This window comes from Colletotrichum costaricense, assembly GCF_030867565.1.
Source record: "Colletotrichum costaricense strain IMI 309622 chromosome Unknown Scaffold_14.1, whole genome shotgun sequence".
Taxonomy (NCBI): domain Eukaryota; kingdom Fungi; phylum Ascomycota; class Sordariomycetes; order Glomerellales; family Glomerellaceae; genus Colletotrichum; species Colletotrichum costaricense.
In genome coordinates this window covers 1085204-1109929 of record NW_026848243.1, presented here as the reverse complement: position 1 = coordinate 1109929, position 24726 = coordinate 1085204, and the positions used below count along the sequence as shown (strand labels likewise).

Genomic DNA, 24726 nt, shown 5'->3' with positions numbered 1-24726 from the left:
TGGATGTGCGTCATGCTGGTTCTCAACACTGCCGCTGGGCAGGAGCACCCCAGTACCTCAGGTACTAAAGTAGGTAGGTAGAGTTGAGCTGACTGCGGATTCTGGCTGCAATTGGTCGCAGCTTCCCTCACAGGACGGGTATGGAACTGGGGTTACTTGCGGCGGTACCTAGTTGTGGTGGCAGGAGCAAACCGACACCAAAATGCAACAGCATTGAGTGCGGTGGGCGTTGGTGGATTCCCGGAAAGATTCAAAGACACTGGACAACCGGGATAGCTGGAGACAGACAGGGGAGGAAAGATGGAGGGGCAAAACCACATGCTGAGCTGCACCCTTTTTTTTTTCTTCTTTCTGCCATCTGCTGCTCACTGCTAATCAACTGCTTTTTGCTGTTGCTGCTACTGCCGCGCTTCCATTCGATTCGTGACCGCCGAGTGACCCTCCCCAGGACCCGTGAACCAAGACACGACACGCACGACACACACCGAAAGAAGAGCCGGTGCCGATACCTGTCTGGACCCTCCCTTGCCGTAACTGTCTTACCTGAACTTCCCGGCTTTACCCTTCCTCCACTTGACCTACCTTATCCTTGGGCCTTACCGTACCTCACCGTACGGATACTTCCTCCAGGTCCCGGCCAGTACACTACTTATTAAGATAACCTTCACCCCCTCCTTTTTGGCGCGTTTCCTACCTTACCCTCTTGCTCCACTGTACCTCAATGCTTTTCAGACTGCGTCCTGTTGTTTCCATCGCCAGAAGCAGCTTTCCCCTACGACGATTCAACTCCACATCCGCAATGGCTTCCCTCGGCGTAGAGAAGAAGCACAAGGTGACCGTCGTGGGCTCCGGCAACTGGTGAGCTAGTGCCTCTCATACACCCCAATATCTCATATCGCGACCCCCATAGCTTCCTCCCCCATAGCTTCCACCGCACCGACTAGATGAACAGACACTAACATAACCCAACTCAGGGGCTCAACCATTTCCAAGATCGTCGCCGAAAACACAAAGGCCTTCCCCGACCTCTTCGAAGAAGATGTGCACATGTGGGTGTACGAGGAGGACGTCACCCTCGACTCGACATCGCCTTACTACGATGCCTCCGTAGGCGAGAAGCCCCAAAAGTTGACCACCGTCATCAACAAATACCGCGAAAACACAAAATACCTGCCCGGTATCAAGCTCCCCCACAACATCATCGCGAACCCCTCCCTGCAGGACGCCGTCAAGGACTCCACCATCCTCATCTTCAACCTCCCCCACCAGTTTATCGGCAATGTCTGCAAGCAGCTCAACGGCCACATTCTGCCCTTTGCTCGTGGCATTTCCTGCATCAAGGGTGTCAACGTCTCCGACGACGGCGTCTCCCTCTTTTCCGAATGGATCGGTGACGGCCTCGGCATCTACTGCGGCGCCCTCTCCGGTGCCAACATTGCCTCTGAAATCGCCGCCGAGAAGTGGTCCGAGACCACCGTCGCCTACGACCCCCCGCCCATGGATAACTCGCGCGCCCCGACCCCGCGTGCCACCTCCCCGAACCCCAACGCCAACGGCGGCAATGGCCTTGCGCCCCTGACACCCGTCGACATGCAGCACAAGGACGCCCGCGGCCGCACCTCCAAGACGAAGCTCACCGCCGTGCCCGCCGAGTACCCGCCCCTGGACCACCAGATCTTCAAGCACCTCTTCCACCGCCCCTACTTCCACGTCCGCATGGTCTCCGATGTCGCTGGTGTCTCTCTGGGCGGCGCCCTGAAGAACATTGTCGCGCTTGCTGCCGGCTTCGTTGACGGCCGGGGCTGGGGTGACAACGCCAAGGCCGCCATCATGCGCGTGGGCCTGCTGGAGATGGTCAACTTTGGAAAGGAGTTCTTTGGCCAGACGGTGCACACGGGGACGTTTACCGAGGAGTCGGCCGGCGTGGCGGATCTGATTACCTCGTGCAGCGGTGGCAGAAACTTCAAGTGCGCCAGGATGGCCGTTGCCGAGGGCTTGAGCGTGCAGGAGATTGAGAAGCGCGAGTTGAACGGTCAGCTGCTTCAGGGTACGAGCACGGCGCAGGAGGTCAACAGCTTCTTGAAGGCGAGGGGCCAGGAGAAGCACTACCCTCTCTTCACTGCCGTGCACGGCATTCTCGAGGGACGATACAGCGTCGACGATATCCCGACCTTGGTGTCTACTTCGGAGAACTAAGGTCTACTTTGTGGGAGTTTGAATATCAAAAAGAGGCATGTGGATAATACGGAACATTATTGATCGTGACGGAAAGAGGTCCAACGGCACGCTGGTGTGTGCGAGTATGTGGTAGAGGCCCGGAGTATTGGGTTTGTTATCGGTTTTTGAAAGATGTATGTTGATATCCCTGGATCATTTACCGCAGTGGCATGGTGTGAAGGAACGGATTTAGACAGGTTAAGCAATGACACACATTGTTCTGGTCGATCTTGTGGTTGGTGATATATCCTACGCGCTACCAAGTGAATCATCCGTCCTTCATCCTTGATATACCCCTCCAATTTCATTCCCGTCACCAGCCAGCAGGCGCCCGTCTGGGTCGACGGGTCAGGTCAAACTGGCTGGGTGGTGGAGTGTTTCATGGTCGACAATTACATTTCCTACGCCAACCAGCCTACTCGACGACAGGCTTAGCCAGTACCCGAGTTCGAATCCCAGTATGAGCACCTTATTACCGACAAGAGATGTAGCCACACCGATGGTGAACTCTTTTTGCTTTTCCAATCTAGTTACATTATCGTATAACGTCCCCGTTGTCTGATGGAACGGTACAAGCAAGCTAAGCCTAGATCCTTCAAGACGTAATTCTCTGTAAATGTATCCCCCACATATATGTATATCTCCATATTCAATAATATCCCCAGACGATATTTTCAATCCATATTCTCGAGCAATCCCATCTTCTCCTCATCACCACACCCAACACGTCCACTCCATGACCTGCCCCTCACCCACCCCTTCTTCTCGTCACCCTCCTCCTCCTCCTGCGTCCTCTCCCCATCCCCAAAAACAGGCCTCAACACGGCATCATACGCCATCCAAAGCAAATTAAACACAACCCCCAACGTAACCCCCAACCAAACGGGCACTTTCCCTTCCTTGTTGGCCACCTTTTTGTTCAGCGCGAAGAACACCAGCAACACGGGGAGGAAGAGCGCCTTTAACAGCCACTGCGCCAGCTTCTGTCGTGGCGAGGTCGGGGTGTATGGCACGAGGGAGTTGAGCCAGCGCTGGTAGTCGTCCGGGAGCTCGTGCTCTGCCGCGCCGGAGGTGATGAGGTTCAGGTACCGGGGCGAGGGTTGCGCGTAGGTGGGGTCGGGGCGGCGGGTCGGGCGGAGGAAGCGGTAGTACCATTTTTTGCGGGGGTCTGTTGGGGTTTTGTCGTCGTCGCCGCCGTCCTTGGCGTTACTGTAGTTGTAGGAGGAGGAGGAGGAGGAGGTGGAGGTGGTGTCAGGCTCCTCGGGCTCGGCGTCCGGGATGGACGGGGAAAAGAGCGTGTGCGCGAGGAACGGGCGGGGGATGTCGATGGGCGGCTTCTCGGGGACGGAGACGCGGGGCGGGAGCGGGATGCAGGGGGTCAGGATGTCCTTGTAGGAGGAGCCGCCTCCCTCTGTTGCTACGATTGTGGCGTAGTCTCGGGGCGTGACTTCGTAGACTACGCCGATGAGGCCCTTGTCCCAGCCCAGGTCTGGTGTCGTCGGTACGGTGTTGTTCTTCTCCCTCTTCGTCTGGTTCGACGCGGCGGACGGAGGCGGTAGCGGCGGCACGGGCGGGAATTTGGGAGGATCGCCCGGGTCCGGGAGGTTGGGGATCTTCCGGGGCGCCGAGTTGGCGAAGCATGGTTCCGTGTAGGGGAGGCCGGGGAGGTCGAAGACGAGGGAGAGACCTGGGGCGGAGACGTTTACTTGGGAGATTGGACGGATGCCGCGGGCGCCTAGGAAGGTTTCCGCGCTTAGGTTGGAGCCGTAGGCTAGGTAGAGGACTGATGTCTGTTCTGCGGCGACGGCGAGGGCGGTGGGGGTGGAAGATGCATCGTTGCTGGAGGCGTCTGGGGAAGCTGCCGCTGCTGCTGCGAGGCGGGAGGGGGATGTGCGCGGGATGCTCTTGATGGAAGGGTAAGATTTCTCGGACGGGGCGGAGGAGGTTGAGAGGGTGGCGAGGTCTTTTAGGCGGCGGAGGAGGCAGATTGGTTCTTGGGGGAGTGAGGTTGTCATTGTCCCCCGTGCTTTAACGTCGAATTGCGACGGACGAGGTTGAAGGTATTGTGGGAGGCGAAGCCAGGTCGGTCGGTTTTATTTTCCGTGATGAGAGGCACTGGCGTTCTTGGAGGGGAATGAGCTCGAGCTTAAGCTCGAGCTATAGATAAGAGGTAAGGTAGCGAGGCCGAAAAAGCTGGGATGATGCCAGATAAGTCCAAGGAGTGATGAAGATGGGATGTTGAAGCGGGAAGGGAAATGCTGAAACTGATGAGTTGCGCCAGGGTACTAGCTGGTTGTGGGTGGGCGCGGGAGACTTTTTGTGTCGCCCCGGGTGTCTCTGACGTTCGGACTTTGGGGTTTTGGATGACGACGCTCTGAGGGAGGTTCCCGGCCTACTAATAAGTTTACGGAGTAGGTACGGATACCTTAGTGTCAAGTAGCATTCGCTGCGGGCGCGCCGGGGGAGCGGCGGACGGAGAATGCGCGCGCGTCGGAGTTGGAGGGGTTGGCTTATGTAAACCCCGGGCGGTGGGATGCGGGATTGGCGGGGGTGAGCTGCGGAATCATTTTCAGACAGTAACTCGCACCTGTCAACGTCGTGAGCTGATAGGATTTGAAGCTGGTCTAACGAGATGGCATAGGGTATTTTGAAGATACTGTGCAAATGCTCCAATCCTCTACCTGAGATTGAAAATGCCATTGCCCTTGAGTCTACACTACTCTGCAGAGAACGGGCCACAATGCCTGTGCTGCATCATCTGATCCTTTCTTCTTACATGATAAGTCAACAAGATCCCAGAGCTCGAAGAAATAAATGTATAATTTTAACGATCTGGCTATGCTCTCCATGTACCTCATTTGGGTCGCACTAAGCATACGTAAATGACCGATGGTGAGTAAGTTGCGTTCTCGCTGATTTGAGCCTCAGCAACTCTTGGGTCATCATGTTCGCGAACCTCAACTGCAAAAGTGAAAATCCAAGAGACCAGGAAAACATCGCAAACCTCTAGAAATGTATGATAAATGGGCTTCACCCATGTTTACATATTGTCTCCACGACACTGGAAGATTATCCCATACGTGATGTGGGGAGCTTGTGGGACATCTATAAACAACCAATTGAAACAAGTTGGTGACATATCTCTTGTCCTCCAGGCTTGGATACAACTCGAGGACATCACTTCCAGTGGGCGACCCACAACGTTGCCTGCAAAAACGATATCCTGGTCTTGGTATCACTGTTTGATTCTTTTTTTATTTCTTTATTGTTTGATATGTGGCTACCCACTGATCGCGAATCTAAACCACTATTTTTGATCCTACTCGATGCTCGCAGGGAATCGCTATCATAACTTGGTCATTGCTATTCAGAACCTTCGCTCGGGGTCAAGAAGGTTTCGAAAGTCGGTAACGAGCATCATATCGTTGCCTTCATCATCATCGCCCTCGACTTTAATCTGATCCATAGCATTCTCATCTCCGGCCTCTGTCGCGAGTGCAGCCTTAGCCGCAGCCGGGACCCCATTACCATTGCCATTGCTGTGATCGCCATGGCCCCTGACAAGTTCGTCCTCGCCCTCAACCGCCCGCGACACGGACGAGTACTTCTTCGGCACGAGGTACTTATCCATGGCGCCAGCCTGCACGTTCCTCTTCGGCGTGGTGCCCTTTTCAAAGTAGAACCTCTGAATCACGTGCTGCGGGATGTTGGACTCTGGCTCCCAGGTCGGGTTCATGGAGGAGGGCCAGTTGCCCTTCCACCGGACCTGGAAGAAGCGGCCTAGTTTCTTGCCGCTGCGGCGGGAGACGCGGTCTTCGAAGCCTTCGATGCGGAGGACTTCGTAGACTTGTTCGTCTTCGTCTTCTTCTTCGTCATCATCCTGTGTTGCTGTTGATGCTGCTGCCGTTCCGGTTTTCCGCGCGGTGTGAAGTTTGGTTGTGGTGGGTTTAGAGTTTGTGGCTGCGGTTTTGCTGCCTGTTGTTGTTGTTGCGGGAGGTGCTGAGGCGGTTTGTGGTAGGGCTGCTTGTTGTGGTTCTCGTAAGGTTGGTGCGATGTGTGGTTTTGGGCCCGGTATCTTGGGTAGTGGTATAGGCGTCGTAGAGATGGGTTGTTCTATTGACTGAACTGGCTGCGAGGGCGTCAGTTGGGAGTAGGAGGATGAGGACTTTGAGGCCGCGAGGGAGATCGTCCAAGGGGTCGTGTTTGAAATCAAAGGCGTGGAGCCGGGCTTGGGTATTGGTGTGTGATTCCAGCCTGTATTTGTGCCTGTCCCGTTCTGTGTCGGGTTCAGCGCGGGGGGCGCCGTGGCTGGCGGGGGAAGCATACTGCTCGCTTTTGGTGTAGGTGTTTGCACCTTTGGTGAGGACGATTGTTGAGGCGTGGAAGGGGGATCTCGTATGGAGAGGAGGGACCGCTTCGGCGGTTGCTGCGTCTTTGCTACCCGCGGAGCCGTGGGCGTGGATGTGTGGTTCGCAGAGGCCGGGGGTATCGGCGGGAAGATGGGCGTCTCCCGAGGCCGGCCACTACTATCCTGGAGATTCGGCGCTGGCGGTTGTGGTAGCGGCGGCAGGGCCGGTGAGCTGGTGGCGCCTCTGGACGAGTCGAAAGGCGTGCTCCGGCTGCTGGTGTCCGTCTCGATTCCCGGCATGAACCGCGAGAAGGCCGGTCTCGGTGACCGGGTCCTCTGCTTCTTGCTCGGGGGTTCTAGGCCCGCGGGTAGACTGCTCTGTTCGCCAGAGTCGTATGAGTCCTCCGTCAGAATCAAAGGTGTTGTTGTCCCGGTCCCATTGAGCTGCCTGAAGATGGCCTCGTCGTCGGCCTCGTCATCGGCCACTTCTTCCATCTCGACGTCCGCGTCGCCTTCCGTGTCGAGCTCCCTGAAGTCGTCCACCAAGGCGCTCTTGGACGGCGTAGAAAGCGAAGGCGCATTCTTCCTCGGCCTGCCCCGTTTCTTCTTCTCTCCGTCCGCGGCCGTGGCGGGTGGTGGTGTCCTCAACTCCGCCGCCACATGCTTCCTCTTCCGGCCCCTTTTCGCCCCCTTTCCACCCTTCTCGCCTGGTATCGCGACGCTCCTCTCCCTCGCCACAGCCTCCTCAACAGCGCGCACATTCTCCGCCTCCTCCAGCCGGCGCTCCTCCTCATCCCGCTCCTCAGCTCTTGCAGCGCACCACTCCTCGTATGCCATGGGCGAGACGTAGTCGCATATCTGCTCGGCATCGATCACGACCCGCGCGGCCGGCAGATCGGTCCATCCCACCACGTACTGAAGACGCTTCTTACCGTCGTCAGAGAGCGCGGGCGGGACGAAAAACTCGTCGCGAATGTAGGCCGTCGAGTCGCGGGGCGGAGCGAGGGTTATCGGTCGCAGAGGGGGTCCGGAGCCGCGTTTATAGCGGCGGTAGGTCGGGAGGTCTTCGAGGACCACGGCGAGCCTGCGCGGCTCGGGTTCGGGGTTCTTTCGGGGCGGTTGGGGTTGCCGGGTCGGTAGCGAGGATGCGGAAGATGTCGTGGTAGTGTTGGTCGTGGCGGCGCCGTTGCTGGTGTCGGCCGGGGTGGGGGGTTGACCACCGAACCAGACGAGTTTCTTTGAAGGTCGCGACATGGTTTTCTTGCTCCTTTCGGAGAAGTCCACCATGCCACGCCTGACGCCTTTTTTGTGATTCCGTTGGACGAAACGGTGCAGCGGCAGGTCGGAGAAGGCTTCGGTAGGATCGTCCGTCGTCTAAAGCAGGTATCTGTGGTTTGGGAATCGGCGTTCGTGTTCGTCTCGTGTCGTGTCGCGGTTTCCGCCAGTAAAGACAACGCTTTTGTTCTCGACAACGCCGCTGGCTAGAGGCGTCAGAAAAATACGACAGCAATTGAAGAATTTCATTCATATCACGAAATCTCGTACCTGATTTTTGCGCGTGGTTTGCCGATACCTGCGCTGTGTTTCGTGGCAGTGACGCCGGTTGGGTGGGAGAGGTAGGAAACTTAGAAGCCTTAGTACTTTAATTAGCTTATTCTCCACCAGCATGACCACTACAAATCCCAATACTCATTAGAATTAAAATAGTTAGCATTAGTACATTAGAAGATATTTTATTTCATTACAAACTTCTTTAATCATCAAAAATCAATTATTATTTAAAATTATTTCTTTAGTTTATTTCTTAAAATCAAAGTATAGAGAAATGAAAAAAAACCCTGCTTCTCAAATAGCTTGCTCAATTCTGTTAAACTAATATTCATCTTTAATATAACAAATCCTACTACCTTATACAACACCTTTAGGTAGTAATTAGCTGAGCGTGATGCTGTATTACCTAAGGCACCAAGTACCCTTGGAATTCAGGATCATGCGATCCGGGGAAGCAGGTGCTGCAAAAGGGTCCGTGCAGAAGCTGCGGCTGGGCGTCTACCGGCGCGCTGTGCAGGGCGTCAAATCTTTGGTGGGCCGAGCTTGACCTCATCGCGAGGAGCACAAAGCTCCATCCACCACATCCCAGCTTCGGTTTCCATTTCTTTCTTCGCAAACCAAAGCCAAACCACCAAAAGAAAATCTCCCCTCCACCCGCGCGCACCGCAACGTCGATGCCCACGACAACCCGAACCTAATCAACACTCTTCGCCAAGGCCTCGCAAATATGCTGACGCCCACGAGCACCTTCGCCATCCGCCTCGCCGGCCAGGGCGCCGCCCGCGCATCGATTGCCTCTTCCATCGCCCGCACCACCGCATGCCCGTACTCGACCGCCTCCATGAAGCAGCACCAAGCCTCTGCCCGCCCAATTGGTCTCGCCTCGACAGCCGGCCCCATCGCCCGAACCAGCGCCGCCTTTGCCGCATCCCCCGCGTCCTCCATCGTCGCCCGCGTCGTCCGCCAACCCTGCTCCCAACGCTGCAACGCTACCGCTACCGCCTCCGCTGCGGCGCAACAAAAGTCCGCCCCTGCGCCGGGGGACAGGTTGGACTGGGAGACCTTCTTCCAGCTGCGCAAGTCCCGTAGAAGGTGGCAGCTTGGCTTCAGCGTCATTTCTGGATTGGGATCCTTTGTTGGCGGTGCTGGCATCTTGGCTACTGGCATTGCGGACCCGTTGGTGACACAGATTCCGCTGGATCCTTTCATTACGATGGGCCTTATGACGATGGGCTTCGGTGCTCTTGGATGGCTTATTGGACCTAGCGTTGGTTCTCTGGTGTTCTACACGCTGAACAAGAGGTGGAAGACTCAGATGACGGTGGTAAGTTGCCCTCTTCTACGTTCCGGAGGACAAGGACTTTTTCTAATCTGGATTACTGCCGCAGAAGGAGAAGGAATTCTTCGCCCGCATCAAGAAGAACCGTGTTGACCCCTCTGTCTCCTCTGTTGGTAACCCTGGTAAGTACACTCCCCAATCAATATGCCACGCTCTCACGTGCTGATCTCTACTAGTCCCCGATTTCTACGGCGAGAAAATCTCAAGCGTCAAGGGGTACCGTCAATGGCTCAAGGACCAGCGAGCCTTCAACAAGAAGCGTGTCAGCTTCGTGTAGAGTACCACCACAACGACCACCCACCACGGCTCTCTGCCAAGAACAGTTTCTTTAGGATTAATCAGGATCATGGCTAGCGGGCGAAGGCAGCCCTCCTCTCTTTGTAGCAATAGGGGTATCGCGTAGGAAAAGTATGTATCATGACGACCCAGCCCCCCTCGTCAGAACAAATTCAACTTTTTTATATCCACATCTTTTCTCTCCAGTGGCCCCGTTTCGCTCCATCTCAGGTAAAAGGCAACGTGGGGTCCACGTCTCTCTTCCACGCCCGCATGCCACCGTCAATGTCTCCAATGAATCTTTTGCCATTGTTGTTCAGCGCTAGATCTTTCAAACGCTTTGCCGCAAGCTGTGAGTCGTTGCCGACCCTGCAAACAAGGTAAATGGGCGAATCCTCTGGGAAATCCGACGGCAGCCACTCAGGTTGAGGCTGAACTCCCTCGCTGGACCGCTGCGTCTCCTTCATGAACTTTGCAATCGGTACGCTTACAGCGCCATCGATGCTACAAATGTCAAAGTTTTCGCGCTCGCGAACGTCCAGCAAAAGATGTCGGCCACCTTTCTCCTTGGACACCCGCTCGTATTCGGTCGCAGAGATACGCTCCTCGAGAGCGAGTATGCTGACCGGCGCAGTCACACCGCAAAACGACACATAGTCCAGCGATCCCGATCGCAGAGTCTCAAGAGAAAGCGTCGACGCCGCAGAGCAAGCGAAGCAGTCCTTCCTACGGCCCCGCATACGAACAGACCTAAACTGCCCCGACGTCGCCGCGCCCGAGAAGATGAGAAGCGAAGGCGCCGCCGCAGTCACGCTCTTGTCCGTCACATCGGGATCGACCGCGCCCAAGGCAACGAGCTTGATCGCCTCGAGAGCCTGCAGGACGCCCATGACGCCAACCACGGGCCCGAGGATGCCGCCTTCGCCGCAGCTGACGACGCTGTCGGGTGGCGGCGGCTTGGGGAACACGCAGCGGTAGCATGGTCCTGCGCCTTCCAGAGTCCCCTGCGACGCGGCGGGGGAGTTGAGGATGATGAGCTGGCCGTCTGTGCGAAAGGCCGAGGCGGAGACGAGGGGTTTCTGAAGGAGGACGCAAATGTCGGAGATGAGGTAGCGGGAGGTTGGGTGGTCGGTGCAGTCGAGGACGAGGTCGTATTGGGAGACGATTTCTTCGGCGTTGGTTGGGGTTAGGTGTGTTTTGTGTGGATGGTATGTTACTAGGGGGTTGAGGCTGGGAGGGGTGGGTGAGTGTGAGCTTTCGTGGAGATGGGGTCAGAGGAAGGAGAGAGGTTTCCGTACCCCTTCAGATATGTGATTGCGCTTTCGACCTTTGAGATGCCGACCCTATCGGTCGAGTGTGCGACTTGGCGGTGGAGGTTGGAGACTTCGACGACGTCGCCGTCGACGAGGCCGATGGTGCCGGCCCCTGCTCCGGCGATGTAGGCCGCTGCGGGGCATCCCAGACCCCCGGCACCGATGATGAGGATCTTGGACTTTTTCAGTCTTATTTGTCCTAGGAGTCTCGTTTCAGTGGAGTTATTTCACAAATGGTGTGCCATTAATAAAGCTCACCTTTGACACCTACTTGGGGTATGATGAGCTGTCGTCCATATCTCTCATAATCCTCGGGTTGCAGGGGCCATTTCCAGGGTTGAGATGATGATGATGCTGAAGCATCCTCCTGTGCCTCTTTCTCTGCGCTGGCCAGCTGTTCCTTGAGGTTCCTAAGGTCGAGTTCAGCCTCTGCGACTTTGCGTTGCAGCTCTTCGACTCTGCCCATAATTGCGTCGGTCTGCGCGGTCTGCGGTGTAAGTGAGAATCGATGACTCCCCAAGCGCGGAATTTGTGAGCGGCGGGGCGGACCTGTATAAAATGTCGGAGGTTCCGCCCCCGATCTCCGACCCCGCGATTCTAGAAGACCCACATCTCTATCTTTTCGGCCCCACCACGAATTTTTGAAGCTTTGGGTCAGGTCAAGTACGTCCTCAAACTTTAGTACTTTGCATCCCACTTTGACCCAGATCCGGCTTTGAACTCGAGCCGTCTCAACCATACAACTCTCCAGAACCTTCAGTAAATAGATCACTCAAGATGGTAATGCGATCTGATTCCTCCTCGTCGCCGCTCCCCAAACTAACGCCTCCAAGGCGCCCACAGCACCAACAAAAGCCCTCTCAGCCCGCGAAAAGCGCATGGCCCGCATCCGCGGCGACATCCACCCCCTCGCGCCGCACAAGACCCTCCGCCCCGAAGCCCAAGTCGACGACGGCTTCCTCACCAACAAAAAAGACAAGCGAACGATGAAACACAGCGCCTTCCTCAGCAAAGTCGCCAAGACGGCCCCGGGCAGCGGCAAGACCCTGAAACGCCGGAGACCGAACAAGAAGCTCGTCGCGACCATGGAGTCGCTCGCCGACGCGCTGCCGGAGCTGGAGGAGGGCGCGCAGACGCTGGATCAGCTGCGCGAGGGGAAGGTCAGGCATAAGAGTCTCAAGAGCAGGCCGGGCGCGCTGAAGAGGAAGGAGAAGGTTGTGAAGGCTGAGGTGGCGAGGTTTGGGGCTAGTATGGCAGCATTGGCTTCCGTGCCAGCTGCTGTGAATGCCAGCGGTGCTGGTGCTGGTGCTGGTGCGATGGCGGTTGAGGAGGCGGGATCGCACGAGACGACGACGAGTGCGACTTCGAGCCGGTGGGCTGCGCTGCGGAAGCACATTTCGAGCACGATGGAGCAGAACCCTGCCTTCAGCACATAAGCCTTGATGGTGGTATATTTACTACTATCACCGGCAGAGAGGGATCTTTGACGGACTTGATCACGACAGCGGCTGATAGCATGGCACACCGGAGCATGATTTTTGCGTCTGCGAAAGGGGCCTGAGACTTTCTCATGGTTCCGCAGCACACTTGGGATATATCCATGAGCAGACGGTCCATATTTCAGAGGATTTCTGATGCTAGAGAATCGTTGGCTCGGAGCGAGACACAACGAGGGAAGCTTCCCTTGAGACGTAAGGGAACCCCTAGAGGGTCCCATTTATTGGACGAAAAGTCGAGTGCGGTAATCCTGGATTGGGGATACAACTGGAAGCTGGCAAACAGTCTCGATGGCGCTCACTATTTTATTGCCTGGCGACCGCGATCGTGTCTACGACATTTATAGAGTTGCCAAGGCCGGGAAGCCTCTACAAGACGCGAACCGTGTCAAGTAAACGTTGTGGCGGAGAGTGTACACGGAACTGATGTCGTAGTTGAGCTGCGGTTGGTCCACCACTACTTTCCGATGTTCAGGCTGCAGACTGGGTACAGACTGAGAGCGTCTTGGAGGCACTGGAACGGCATCAAATAGGATGGGCAGTACGAGGAACCGAGGAGGTCCAATTAAGTAGCCAGGGAGGATAGACCCCTAATGCACCCTGTGGATGGAATCTGTGTCTACCAAACATAAATTCGACGTGCTTCTTGGGTTTGCCTGATGAATATCATGCGTTGAAGATTTCGTTTGTCACCATGTGCATTGTTTACTCGACAGGGATATCCGCCTAGCGTTTCACGGATAGCAAATCAGAAAATATCCCAATGACGATCTTGTGAGCCGACGTCATTTTACCCAACGTTAAGGGTGCGAACGCGTCGCAATAAGGTATTCTGTGTGGCCAAGATGAAAGAAAAGTAAACAAACAGATCGTCAGACTAAGGTGCGCAGGGTATCTCCAACGGTCTGGAGTGGTCTATAGGGGAGTTTTGTGGACTTCTTGGCAGGTTTGACGAAGGGGTGATGTCAGTTCAAGTCCAGGCATGGCGGTTCTGGACAACTTCATCGCCAATCAGTGAGTCTCTGGCGACATTGTTTGCTCAATCTGCACAAGATTCTAGCAATTTGGGTAGTGCATTTGTGAAATTCTTCATGGTGTTAATTTGGGGTAGAGCGTGCAGGTGTGGTCTTTCCTCGTCATATTATGTGGTTGGCAACAGCGATCTACAGGAGGGGAAGGCTCGTTTGCCTAGGATGAACGTCACAAGGAAGGAACTGTGCAGCTGAGCAGGCAACAGCTGCACCTATTTCTTATTGAGCAGCTCCTTCCCTACCTTACTTAAGTACAAAGGTAGTCGTCTTTTGCAGTTGATATAAAGATCCACGAAGCTCTCCTCTTAGCCTCGAATCGTCATTTCCACATCACACCTACGAACAATCACTTCCCATCTCAAGTCGAAACCACTACCACTTACACGAATTCCATACCTCAAATCATCATCATGGCCGACACCAACCCCGGAAACTTTGCTAACCGGTATGTTTCTCAGTACCATTCCCCAGCGTCTACATATCTCTTGACTCTTGAGTGAGTGCTAACGGAATAAAGTCCCACTGAGGAGGTCCGCGAGATCGCAGCCAAAGGCGGCCATGCCAGCCACGGCGGTGGCATCCCACAGGAGGTACCCAGCGGCAACACAAACCCTGGCAACTTTGCGAACCGGTACGTTATTTCTGCCGTGACATATGTTGTCTTTTACTATCATGTATCTGACAATCTTCAACAGCCCCACGGAGGAGGTTCGCGGGATTGCGGCCAAGGGAGGTCACGCCAGCCACGGCGGCGGAATCGAGGCCGAGACCCACTCGGCCACCGGCAACACCAACCCCGGCAACTTCGCCAACCGGTAAGCTGGCTTCGTATAATCCTCCGGCATCCGGCTCCTTCACATATCAAGCTTAACTCAACATTATGCCTCGCATATGCGCTTGTATTGTATGGAAAGATTACTAACGCGACCGCAGACCCAAGGAGGAGGTTCAAGAAATCGCGGCCAAGGGTGGGCACGCAAGCCACACGGGCGGTTTCGCCAGCATGGACGCCGACAAGCTGCGCGAGGTTGCTTCCGAGGGCGGCAAGGCGTCGTCCGGCTCGTTTGAGCCCGGCTCAGAGAGAGCGCGCGAGGCGGGACGCAAGGGGGGTCTCGCGGGTGGATCGGACTGAGATATTTGTGATCGCAAGGTAACAGCACTCAGAGCTCTATTCCCATGTTTATTTGAGCGCGACGACACAGGACAACAGGACGAAGCAACGACTGTACGATATCCGGAACACAAAAGGATGGAACATGAGACATGATTGATGGGCGAGAAAGATAGGATTGCCTCCACAACAGGGTCTACCCTGAGGAAATACCACAATTGAGATTCCAGGATTCTAGATGCCTGACCAACGACATTGCTGACTTCCTATTGCATTGCCCTGTCAGGCGTTTCGTCCCACTTCCGGGCCGTGAGCGGATGGCACCGAGGTTTTGCGTGCTTTCGGCGCCTCCCTTTCCTCTCTCACTCTCTCGGACCCCCACCATATCAATCCCGGACGGTCGAAGAAGGTGGCAGGGTGGTGCAAAAACGCACGATTTTCAAAGTCAATTGTTCAAGACCCCCTTCGGCATTTTCCAACCAGATTAATCCTACCTATCTTGCTCCAGGATGAGTGTGCTACGAGAGAGAGTGCAGTAGCTGAGATGCATTGAATCCATGAGTCCTTCCTTTCCCAGACCGAATCGACCCTTTGGCTAGGCCATTCTCCACCGGCACCCCATGTCCATCCACCAGCCCTGCGGGTGGGTTGCTTGGGGCTGGTTGATCAACTTGGCGCTCTGGGTCGGGGCCCTTGGGAGGAGCAAGCCACGTTCGGCAGACGCCGATGCAAGTGACGAGCGTTTTCCTTTCCTCCTCCCCCGCCTGCGCTTTTCCACCTCTTGATGGTTTGACGTACCCAAGTACTGCGGATTGAGGGTCCACTACACCAGTGATGGACTTGGCTTCGTCACTGAAGCCGCGAGCGTTTTCGTGCGACTCGATCTGTTGGCGGAAGTACGTTCTCTACGGTAAAGATTTTGGGCTAGGCAAAAAAGTAGCGAGCGGCTTGTTCTAGTCCCAGGCGGGAATGGCTAGACCCGGCCGATGACATTGGGTGCCTTTTTTCCTTTCCGTGACTTTCGTCCCAAAAGGGTTTGCGGCGGGAAGTGCGCCAGGTGGGTGGTATCGCAGATTCAGCAGCATCATGATGCCGCAGCACGGTGACGTAGACGAGGTGAAACTTGGCTGCCCTTTTTCTTCTCCGTCGCTCACCCCCAGCGTCTTGCTTTGAATTGAGACCACGAGAAGATGGAGAGATGATCAAATTAGAGACTCATCACCAAGCAATTATCTCACCTCCAGTTCAGTTTACCTTGTTCAATGAAGGATACCTACTAGTGAGGAGGAGGGGGAAGGGGGAGGGTCTGTAAATGAGACTTGACTGTGAGAGAGAAAAGGTTTTTCTCAGTTAGAGGCTTAGCCATGGCTCCCACCTCCTCTTCCTTCTCCAATGGTGACTCCTCCCTTCACCGTCTCAATTCATTCGTCACAAGCAGGCAGGCAGAGGGGACGTTTCTTTGGTGGGAATCGAAAACAGAATCGGGATGCAGCGGCAATACGTAGAGTTTCTCCATACCTACTCCAGGTCTCGGGGCCCTTTCTTTTTTCTCCTCGCGTACCTTACCTTTACCTTGCTTACCTACTGTGGCATCCTGCCCATCCCTGTCTTTTAAGTAGGTACTGAGGTAAGGTAGGGCAAGGTAGGTCTTGAAGATGATCGGCCATCGAGACTAGCACGTTTCGTTTTTTGTTCCCTTGGGACGCATGTTAAAGTCGTGTGTTTCCCCCCTCGCCCACGCTGCCACGTAAGTGCTATGGTCTTTTTGAAGCAAACACTTTTTCGACTCCTTGCTATACCCCTTCCCACCGACTGTGCTGTGCAGCTTTTACATCCTCACCAAAAACACCTTTTGCGAGGATCTCCCGATACCCCCAGTCCCTGGTACTCCCTCGGACTCGGCCGGTGCTTCACCTTTATACGATGGCCGCGGCAGTTGATGTTCAAACAGCAGCTGGTGTACCGCATACGGGTATCAGCCGGTTAAGCAATTCAAGGTATGATTAGGCCTTTCTTCCTCTCACTTCCAGTTTCTCAGTCCTATATCCTCTGCCTGCTTATTCAAACGAGAACATGGCGGGAACATCATCATCGTCATCCCTTGGGTTCTGGAGGGTGCGCCGGAGGCACCATGGGAGAGTGGAGACGCTCTTCCGAATCAGGTTAAGCTCGGAATAGTGGCCCTAGCTCCTCGGCTCCCCCACAAGTGTGGCTTGTCGGCACCTCGTCACCTCGTCACCTCGCATTTTTCGTCTCTTTTTCCTCCCATCATGGTGCTGCGCCACTCCTGGGCCACGTCTCCCCCCATCGTCACTCGTCGTTCAAGCCTCATCTCTTCCCTCTCCACCCTCTGATTCTCAGAGAGTCAGCACCTCTTCGCCTCTCTCATCCGAGCTGCACTGCACACACTGCCCGCTGCATGCATGGAACCAGCCCAACTCCAGTGCACCTAAGGTACCCAGCCAGCCCAGTCAGCCCCGTTCATCGTCTTTTCTCCCCGTTCGCTTCCCCACCGTCGTCCATAGCGAACACCTACGCTCCGCTCCGTCTGCAACCTGTGACCAGGAGGATCCTGAAGTTTCCCACCGCCCACGCAGAAACAACAGAGACCCTCGTCCCTCCCCCCCCCCCCCCCCCCCCCCCCCCCCCAAACCCCCCCCCCCCCCCCCCCCCCGCCCCAACCCTGGGACCGGGGGACCCCTAATTTTCCCCCCCCCCCCCCAAAAAAAAAAGGACCCCCCCCCCCCCCCCCCCCCCCCCCGCTCATCAATCCCGAGCGAGAAAAAAAAAGAGCGGATGCGAAAAAGGGCCCTGAATTATTTTTTTGATTTCATTTCTTAGCCTTGGCTAATTAACCCCCCCTCGTCCTCCGTTCTCTCTTCCCACTCTACTCCCGATTGATCCTATTCTCGGAACCCTTCTCTCTCCGTCCTTGTTCACAATCTTCCTTCTATCCGTACTCTGTACCGGTTCCTCGAGTTCCCTACCACACACCCGTCAACCCACGTACCTACACAGTACTTCACCTACCTTACCCTAAAGTCTTTCCTGGAAAAGATCGTCGCTCTTCTCGAACCGAACCAAAGCATCCCCCCTCTGACGCAACTCCCCGCGAAAAACAGCCGCTTCTTACCCTTCCGCTCCTCTCGCAACCGACAACCATCGCCGCCCCGAGCGATCAACTCCTCCCGCTCCGGCTCGACATCGACGACGTCTTCGATATCCTCTACCGCATCGGCTTCCACAGTATCACCACCAGCATCCCTCCAGCTTTCCCCCTCGACCTCCCCGACGAGCAGTACAAAGTCCGGCCACAGGTCCGAGTCGCGCCTGAGCATGCCTTTCAGGAAGATGGCCCGTCACTTTGGTGACACTGTAAGATCTTTCTTCTTGCAACCTCCTGCTCCTTCCCGTCTTTGTCCTTGGACCTGGCCAAGCTTGCTCTCACCTCGCCGTCGCCGCCGCCGCAGCAGCAGCACTGGGAAGTGCGACCTGATGAGGTCACAATCTTTCATCATCTCCTGCACTCCAGGTCGGACGACAGCCGCAGACGGGCAAGCACATGCCCATCTCGTCTCGTCGCTGCTGGTCCCAAGTGCCGTCGGTGGTGAGGCTGGCAACGGCGGGGTAGTATGAGAGGGGCGGCCGTCCTGTTTCAGCGCAAGCGCCAGTGAACTGACCCGAATCGCGTCCTAGCTCTCCCCGCAGCAACCTTACTTGTCGTGTAAGTCGCACTCCTCCTTGCTCCCAATCAAGCGCCGCACCTCCCGCGGTGTTATCCTACCATTCCGTGATGATCATGGCCCCGGCTGACAGCTTCTTTTGGACGATGCAGATCACGATATTCTCCGTATGTTAAACCCTCTGATGGATGACGAGGTGCCGGGACCCTACCGAGTCCGCAGGTTCCGGCTACTTGAACCTCCGATTTAGCACACGGGAACCATTTGGGCTTACTCGTGTTGATTGCAGTCACCTACGAAGACATCAAGTCGCTCAAGAACGACTGGTTGACAGACAACGTACGGCACACCTCCTACCCTGCGCTTGCTCCTACCTGGCTAACAATTTCACAGAACATTGCTTTCTGGGAAGAGTGAGTCCCAACCACTTACAGTTTGACCATAACCACCTATTCTGAACCCTCCTAACAACTGCCAACTGCAGATGGCTGGAACGCGAAGTCCTCCCCAAGTACCCTCAAGCCCGCATCATCCTGCTTCGGCCCTCAATGACCTTCCTCCTCATGAAGGAGCCCGACATGCGCCAGATCCGCTCCGCCCTCCCCGACTTCTCCAAAGTAACACACATCTTCCTCCCCATCAATGACGCCCGCAACGTCGCCCAGGCCGAGGGCGGCTCCCACTGGTCCCTGCTGCTCGTCAGCGCCATCGACGGCGTCGCCTTCCACTACGACTCCCTCGGCGGCGCAAACTACGCAGAAGGCCGCCTCGCCACCCACAAGATGTCCGAGATCCTCGGCCGCCCACTCCGCTATCTCAACCTCGACGACTCTCCCCAGCAGGAGAACGGCAGCGACTGCGGCGTGTTTGTGTGTATCCTAATGCGCCACCTGCTCATCAAGCGCCTCCTCAGCGCCAACGCTCGCGAAAAGGTCAGCATGAGCATGGCCAATAAGCTGATTGACAGCCACGGCGGACGTAAAGAGATGCTCAAAATTATCGAGAGCTTGCGCAAGGAGGGCGAGCGGAGGAGATCGTAAGCGCTAATCCCTCAAATTACCCCCTCCACTGAATTTGGTCTTTGTCTTTTTTGGTCTCTGCGGCATGTGGATGATGGCAGTACTATCATCCTCCTTACTGTACTTGTACTCCCCAATCTTTGAAGCGTCAAAACCGTAAACTTGTCTTGAGGGTTCCCTGACACCCCCTTCTTTCAAAAAGGAGAAGCGCATCACCGTACTCGTCAAAGACGCCGCCACGGATCGAGTAGTCAACCATGGGCAACCCTCCGTACCTTACCCCTACAAAACTCGAACGAAAGAACGACAACGAGACCGTGATTCAGCACAGTCACATCCTTGTCGACGACTTTATTTAAATGTTTCGATATACGATATCCACGAACGCATGCACTAGTGTATTTTATTCAACCACATGAGAAAGGGGGCAGAGGAATGTAAGCATTTGGTAGTGGAAGACGGGAGTGACGAGCGGAAACCGACGCGTCCAAGAGATCCCATCGAGCCGATTCCATCCGCCGAGATACGAAACGACGATTCAGCAACGACCAGAGGTGGTGGGCAAGATGAGGCACTGTGAGATGATGGGCGTAGAAGGGCCGACGCTGCGGGCTATCCTGGCGGGGCCACGTTGGAGTAGAAAGTTCAAGACGGATGGCCGTAGTAGAGGAGCAAGAGAGGGGTCCAAATCAAGACAATGCAAAGGCGAGGCGTTTTTGGCGTCCCAAGGTCGGACGATTAGCCAGGAGAGATACATTTGATCTTATTCCCATCCATCCTCATCCGCGGCATTCATTGTAAGGTATGTTGGATTGCTTGATGCATCGTGCATGCATTGCCGCGAACTCTCGACGAGCATCACCTCATCATGCCTTCGTCAAAATTACGCGTTTCGCTTGGGACCTGAAACTCATGTAAACGGAATTAGCTGTATCACGCTAGTTGAGAATCCTTCTCCAAACCATCTCTGAGCTGGACCATCAATCTATCGCTCTGCGCTCACCAACCAAAGCCCGATAGACCATCCACAAGATGGCAAAAAAGTCGTCATCCCGACGTGCAATCGCAAGATCCCTGGCCGCATCCTCCCCCATTTCTATCCACTCCCGTTACCAAAAGGGGCCATCATCCTTGCGAGCCTTCTTGATGCTCGCTTCGCGCTTGTCTTGCGCAACCCGGGCTGCCAGCTTGTTGAATCCTGCCTTTGTGATTCCGTGCAGGGCTACACCTCTGCTCATGACCGATGGAGCGACGGACGAAGGAGCATGGTTCATCTCCTGAAGGCGCTGACGGAATGCCAAAGGCGTAGTCGGTACATTGGTGTTCGGGATGGACGGAGCGTCTAGAAGAGACGGGACTCCCAGTCCAGTGTTACCGCCGACGCGGTTGTACTCGGTGCCGGCAATTGGCAATACGGCAGTGACGGGAACTGATCGATCGTTGCCCCTCATACCAATGGACTCCGCGAAAAGCTTGGCCGAGAGGTTGGAGCGGCGAGCGGCCGATCCGTCATTCAGAGACTGCTGTGCGTCTCCATCAACGCCGCCGTCGTCAACGATGATTTGCTGTTGCTGTTGGCGCCTTGGTTAGCGTCATGGTCTTGCTCATGTTGCTTCTTGTTCTTGGTCCGAAGATAGGCATTCACCTTTCGTTGATCAATCGCGCCAGTGCTCTGATATATCAAATCCGCAGTCTGCTGGGTATAAGGGTCAGTGCTGTCAATATTATAGTGCAGCCATTCCTTCTGCGACTGCTCTGTGGTGTAGGCCCAGCCAGCAGAATACCACATTTGAAAGGCACCTGATTTGGAATCTTTGCGGTGACGAACCTCTTTTCTCTGATCAGGATCATAAGCCATGTACTCAACGGCCTCGTCCCAGTTTGCGCCTTTCTCCCAAGTAATGGGCTTCTGTCTCTCTCGGAATGCATCGAGCTCTGCCTCTTCCTCCAGATCATTTGAGTGGGCATTCGCAAGCCATGCCTCTTGATAGCGCTGATCCTCGGCCTCAGCCTCTTCTTTGGTCTGAAAGCCGCGGGCGTTCTTTGCGGAGATGGCATCGGTATTGAATGAGCGGGATGTAGGGAGGTGTCGAATCTGGAGAAGATCATCGAGCGAGGCATCGCACGGGTCCGGGCAGAAGATGACATCGTGCCCCTCGCGTGATCCGCTATAAAGAGGGGATCCAATGATACACTTACGAACAAGCACAGCTGACTCAATGCTGGAGAATGAGATCTGAAAGCTTTTCTCGTCGGTGTACGCAAAGTGCGTGATGACTTCAGCGAAGGTGGACGCCAGCCCAGCTCTTTTGAGAACCATGTGCAGATCCTTGACGGGGAATCCGGTGACGGTGAGGCATCGAGTATTTCCCTCGCGAATCATGGTGAGGATTGAGTCCTTGAGGGGAAATGAGTCCGTGTTGGGCATGCTGATGCGGACTTGAACTGAATTACCATCAGCCGTGGTGAATCCGATTTCGCGACTGCGGTCCAGGCTGTATTGAAAAAACGCCTTAGCATCCTCAGGAGAGGTGAACTCAATGTACGCATGGTTGAAACGATTATCACTAGTTCCCATCGGCATCGCGTGGGCCTTGAGAATTCGACCGCCTCGGATGTGCTCAAGGATGCGCTGGACGTGAACCTCATCGGGAAGTCCAGTCATGATGATCGTCCTGGAAGACACATCTGATACGCCATTGTCGGCGGTTAGCTTCTGACCAGCCCCATCGCGTATATACCGAAGGCCGTATTTCAACATACCCGGCACCGCTGAAGGGTGACGACTTCCAACGGTACGCTGGTGCATCTGCAGCGCGCGCTCCTTCTGAAATGGACTGTCCCAGATATTATCGCTGCCATCACTCCAGTCGAGCCCAGTCATGGTGTCGGCTGTGCTAGTTGCAGTCTTGATGTTCTGGTTGTCAAGGTGTTCAATGACGGGAGCAGGATGCTGCTTTTCAGCCAAAGCGTCGGGCGTGACGAGGGCTTCCTTGAAGGTGGAGGGGAACTCGGGCTTCGGGAAAGTGGCCTGGTTGTCTCGATCAACGTTCTGGGGCTTGGAAGGTGTCTGGAGAGCTGGAAAATGGTCCTCAAATGATATCAAAGGCTCGTCATTGATGCCAAGAACCGTCGAGAGACCAGGCTTCGTGGCTGTGCCGTCATCAGGAGAGACTCCAATGACTGCGAAAGCTTCTGTAACCTCTGGGTGATCAGTGATAAAGGAGCGCATGAAGGCCTCGTACATTTTGGCCCTCTCAACAGCGTTGAGAAGGCAGTTCTGCATGGCCTGGAGCTGAGCAACGAGAGGTGCATTGTTTGCGACTGCTCCGGCATACTTCGCCTTGTATTCTGTGAGCTGCTCTTGACTATGGTCGAGATCGTCTTGGAGTCTGCTCAGTTCTTCTTGATCCTTGCTGCTTCGCTCATTCTGCTCGACAGAGTAAGTCTGCGCTCTGCATCGGAGAAGATTGGCCTCCTTGATATCTTCCCTGAGCTTGGCGATTGTGTCCTGGTCCAAGTTCGCTTGATGCCTTAGCGATTCGTTGACGTATTCGAGGCTCTCATTTTCGCTTTTGAGGGCTTCGTGATCGGCCTCGAGCCGGCTGAGGCGAGACTTCATGGCGAAAAGGCCAACTCCCGCGTCCAAACTTTGGCGAGCATCTGAGTAGGACGAGAATGACTGCTTTGACGACAAATTGTCTCGGTTCGTGCTGCTGGGGGTAAACTCGGCTGAGGATGGGTTCAGTGGCTTGCGACCAGAAACGAATGACTCGATCGGGGAAGGTTTGTTCTCACGAGGCGGAATCGCGGTCTCTTGGGAATCGCCCTGCTTAATGACAGCGACACTCGTAATCGTCTGGGCATGATTGGTGTCAGAGACAGTAGCTTCCAGATCCTTGAGGTCATCGAAGTCGTCGCCAAAATCAATGAGCTTCTCCGACTTTGACTGGGGAAGGATCGGACGAGCAGGGGCGGGTGGGCTTCCGGCGTCGCTTTTGTCATCATTAAAGCCATCGTCAGTCGACGCATAGATGCTCTCATCACCGTCATTGTTGTTCTCCTGCTTGATGACACGGCCGGGGAAACGGGGGTCGTATTTGTCAACCATTTTGGCCGCCGTTGCGTTGTGTTGCTGGTGGAAGAGGTCCAGAGGGTCTATCGAGACGTAGGAGCTTTCGGCTGATTCTGTGGGAAAACTGTAAATGAATGGTGTTAACGAATGGACCGACGATGCTTCTCTTGAAGAGAGAGAAATGCGAGATATGAATGATGAAGATGATGCGGGAGTAAAGATAGGAATCACTGGCTGAAATCGATTCTTGTAGCGATTGGATTGGAAATGACGATTGAGAGTACCGCTTACTCTGCCAACCTTTGACGGTTGGGTCCTCGAAAGTGGTGATGTAGAAGGGGAAAGACGAAGGGCGAAATCAGAATGTGAAGGGAGGAACTCTTGGAGCCCCCGTGTTTTCATTCCGGGAAAGGCAAGAGCGGCTGTTGACGCGGGTGGAAAGCGCCATTCGTAAGATGCTGTAACTAAGGCAGGTGTGCAGGAGGGCCGGGAAGTAGGGGCAGGTTCTTGGGGCGGTGAGCAAGCAGTGCTGAAACATATCATGACTTACCTAGCTGAGTCTGAAGGTGCTTGAGCTATCTTGACTCAAAGAGACCAAGAGTTGCAGTAGGCCGAGAAATCACCGCGAGGGGATTCTTTGCATTCAGCGTTGCTGCTACCTGTTGTTGAGGTAGACGATATTGGTGAATGATCTAAATGATCTTGTTTCGTTGTCGATAACTGGCTTATAGAAGGCTTGTTCTATAAGAGCCAAGGCGCGCCGATGCTGACGTCAAGAACGCCGAAAAGCAAGGCGAAATCTCCGTCTCTATGTCTATGCTGCTGTGTTGTTGTGCGGTTGCTCTATAGGATCGAGGCCAAGATTCGGAAGCAGACTTGTTCGGGAGAAGAAAAGATTGTTGCTTCAGGTGGAAGACTGTAGACGACCTGAGATATGTTAATGATGCTCAATGCTGATCTCAAAGGTGAGTGAGGCTCTTGCCGGGATGACATACCTGAGTACTCCGAAAGGGAGAGGCGAGGATATTAAGGTAAGTGAAAGTGCTGCCTCTGCGTGTTGATGTGGATGTATGAGGAAGAAGACTCTGTGAAGAGGCGGGAAGAAGAGATTCTCTCTCTTATAGACTCTACCCAGAGATAGACTCAGCAGAGAAGGGACTACCGCGGAGCTAGTCGCGGAGCGAAGCGGAAAGTCGAGAAGGACGAGGCGGCGAGGAGTTTGGCGGTAGAGGGAATGCGAAGCTGGAAAAGAGAGTAAAGGAAGAAG

General features: G+C 55.0%; 9 protein-coding genes across 9 annotated transcripts; 5 read left to right on the top strand and 4 right to left on the bottom strand.

Moving 5' to 3' along the window:
- Nucleotides 1–721: 721 nt before the first annotated feature.
- Nucleotides 722–2196, top strand: CCOS01_12262 (glycerol-3-phosphate dehydrogenase; the record flags this gene model as incomplete). Its single annotated transcript, XM_060460411.1, has 2 exons — nucleotides 722–858; nucleotides 975–2196. 2 exons carry the CDS (start codon nucleotides 722–724, stop codon nucleotides 2194–2196), a joined length of 1359 nt encoding a protein of 452 aa, XP_060309354.1.
- A 695-nt stretch (nucleotides 2197–2891) lies between these two features.
- Nucleotides 2892–4232, bottom strand: CCOS01_12261 (gliotoxin biosynthesis protein GliK; the record flags this gene model as incomplete). Its single annotated transcript, XM_060460410.1, has 1 exon — nucleotides 2892–4232. The coding sequence occupies one exon, from the start codon at nucleotides 4230–4232 to the stop codon at nucleotides 2892–2894; it is 1341 nt and encodes a 446-aa protein (XP_060309353.1).
- A 1352-nt stretch (nucleotides 4233–5584) lies between these two features.
- Nucleotides 5585–7852, bottom strand: CCOS01_12260 (chromo domain-containing protein; the record flags this gene model as incomplete). The annotated part of the gene is made up of 1 exon (XM_060460409.1): nucleotides 5585–7852. The coding sequence occupies one exon, from the start codon at nucleotides 7850–7852 to the stop codon at nucleotides 5585–5587; it is 2268 nt and encodes a 755-aa protein (XP_060309352.1).
- A 703-nt stretch (nucleotides 7853–8555) lies between these two features.
- Nucleotides 8556–9732, top strand: CCOS01_12259 (uncharacterized protein; the record flags this gene model as incomplete). Its single annotated transcript, XM_060460408.1, has 4 exons — nucleotides 8556–8648; nucleotides 8706–9440; nucleotides 9505–9577; nucleotides 9632–9732. 4 exons carry the CDS (start codon nucleotides 8556–8558, stop codon nucleotides 9730–9732), a joined length of 1002 nt encoding a protein of 333 aa, XP_060309351.1.
- Nucleotides 9733–9958: 226 nt separating this feature from the next.
- CCOS01_12258 (ThiF family protein) lies at nucleotides 9959–11510 on the bottom strand (the record flags this gene model as incomplete). Its single annotated transcript, XM_060460407.1, has 3 exons — nucleotides 9959–10961; nucleotides 11030–11243; nucleotides 11303–11510. The coding sequence occupies 3 exons, from the start codon at nucleotides 11508–11510 to the stop codon at nucleotides 9959–9961; spliced, it is 1425 nt and encodes a 474-aa protein (XP_060309350.1).
- Nucleotides 11511–11922: 412 nt separating this feature from the next.
- On the top strand, nucleotides 11923–12480 carry CCOS01_12257 (uncharacterized protein; the record flags this gene model as incomplete). The annotated part of the gene is made up of 1 exon (XM_060460406.1): nucleotides 11923–12480. The coding sequence occupies one exon, from the start codon at nucleotides 11923–11925 to the stop codon at nucleotides 12478–12480; it is 558 nt and encodes a 185-aa protein (XP_060309349.1).
- Nucleotides 12481–13981: 1501 nt separating this feature from the next.
- CCOS01_12256 (stress-induced bacterial acidophilic repeat domain-containing protein) lies at nucleotides 13982–14703 on the top strand (the record flags this gene model as incomplete). The annotated part of the gene is made up of 4 exons (XM_060460405.1): nucleotides 13982–14016; nucleotides 14089–14202; nucleotides 14267–14386; nucleotides 14505–14703. 4 exons carry the CDS (start codon nucleotides 13982–13984, stop codon nucleotides 14701–14703), a joined length of 468 nt encoding a protein of 155 aa, XP_060309348.1.
- A 2249-nt stretch (nucleotides 14704–16952) lies between these two features.
- Nucleotides 16953–19635, top strand: CCOS01_12255 (Ulp1 protease family protein; the record flags this gene model as incomplete). Its single annotated transcript, XM_060460404.1, has 9 exons — nucleotides 16953–16991; nucleotides 17805–17999; nucleotides 18063–18167; nucleotides 18379–18406; nucleotides 18518–18532; nucleotides 18655–18704; nucleotides 18759–18778; nucleotides 18850–19401; nucleotides 19587–19635. The coding sequence occupies 9 exons, from the start codon at nucleotides 16953–16955 to the stop codon at nucleotides 19633–19635; spliced, it is 1053 nt and encodes a 350-aa protein (XP_060309347.1).
- An 858-nt stretch (nucleotides 19636–20493) lies between these two features.
- Nucleotides 20494–23495, bottom strand: CCOS01_12254 (uncharacterized protein; the record flags this gene model as incomplete). Its single annotated transcript, XM_060460403.1, has 2 exons — nucleotides 20494–20955; nucleotides 21030–23495. The coding sequence occupies 2 exons, from the start codon at nucleotides 23493–23495 to the stop codon at nucleotides 20494–20496; spliced, it is 2928 nt and encodes a 975-aa protein (XP_060309346.1).
- Nucleotides 23496–24726: the final 1231 nt, after the last annotated feature.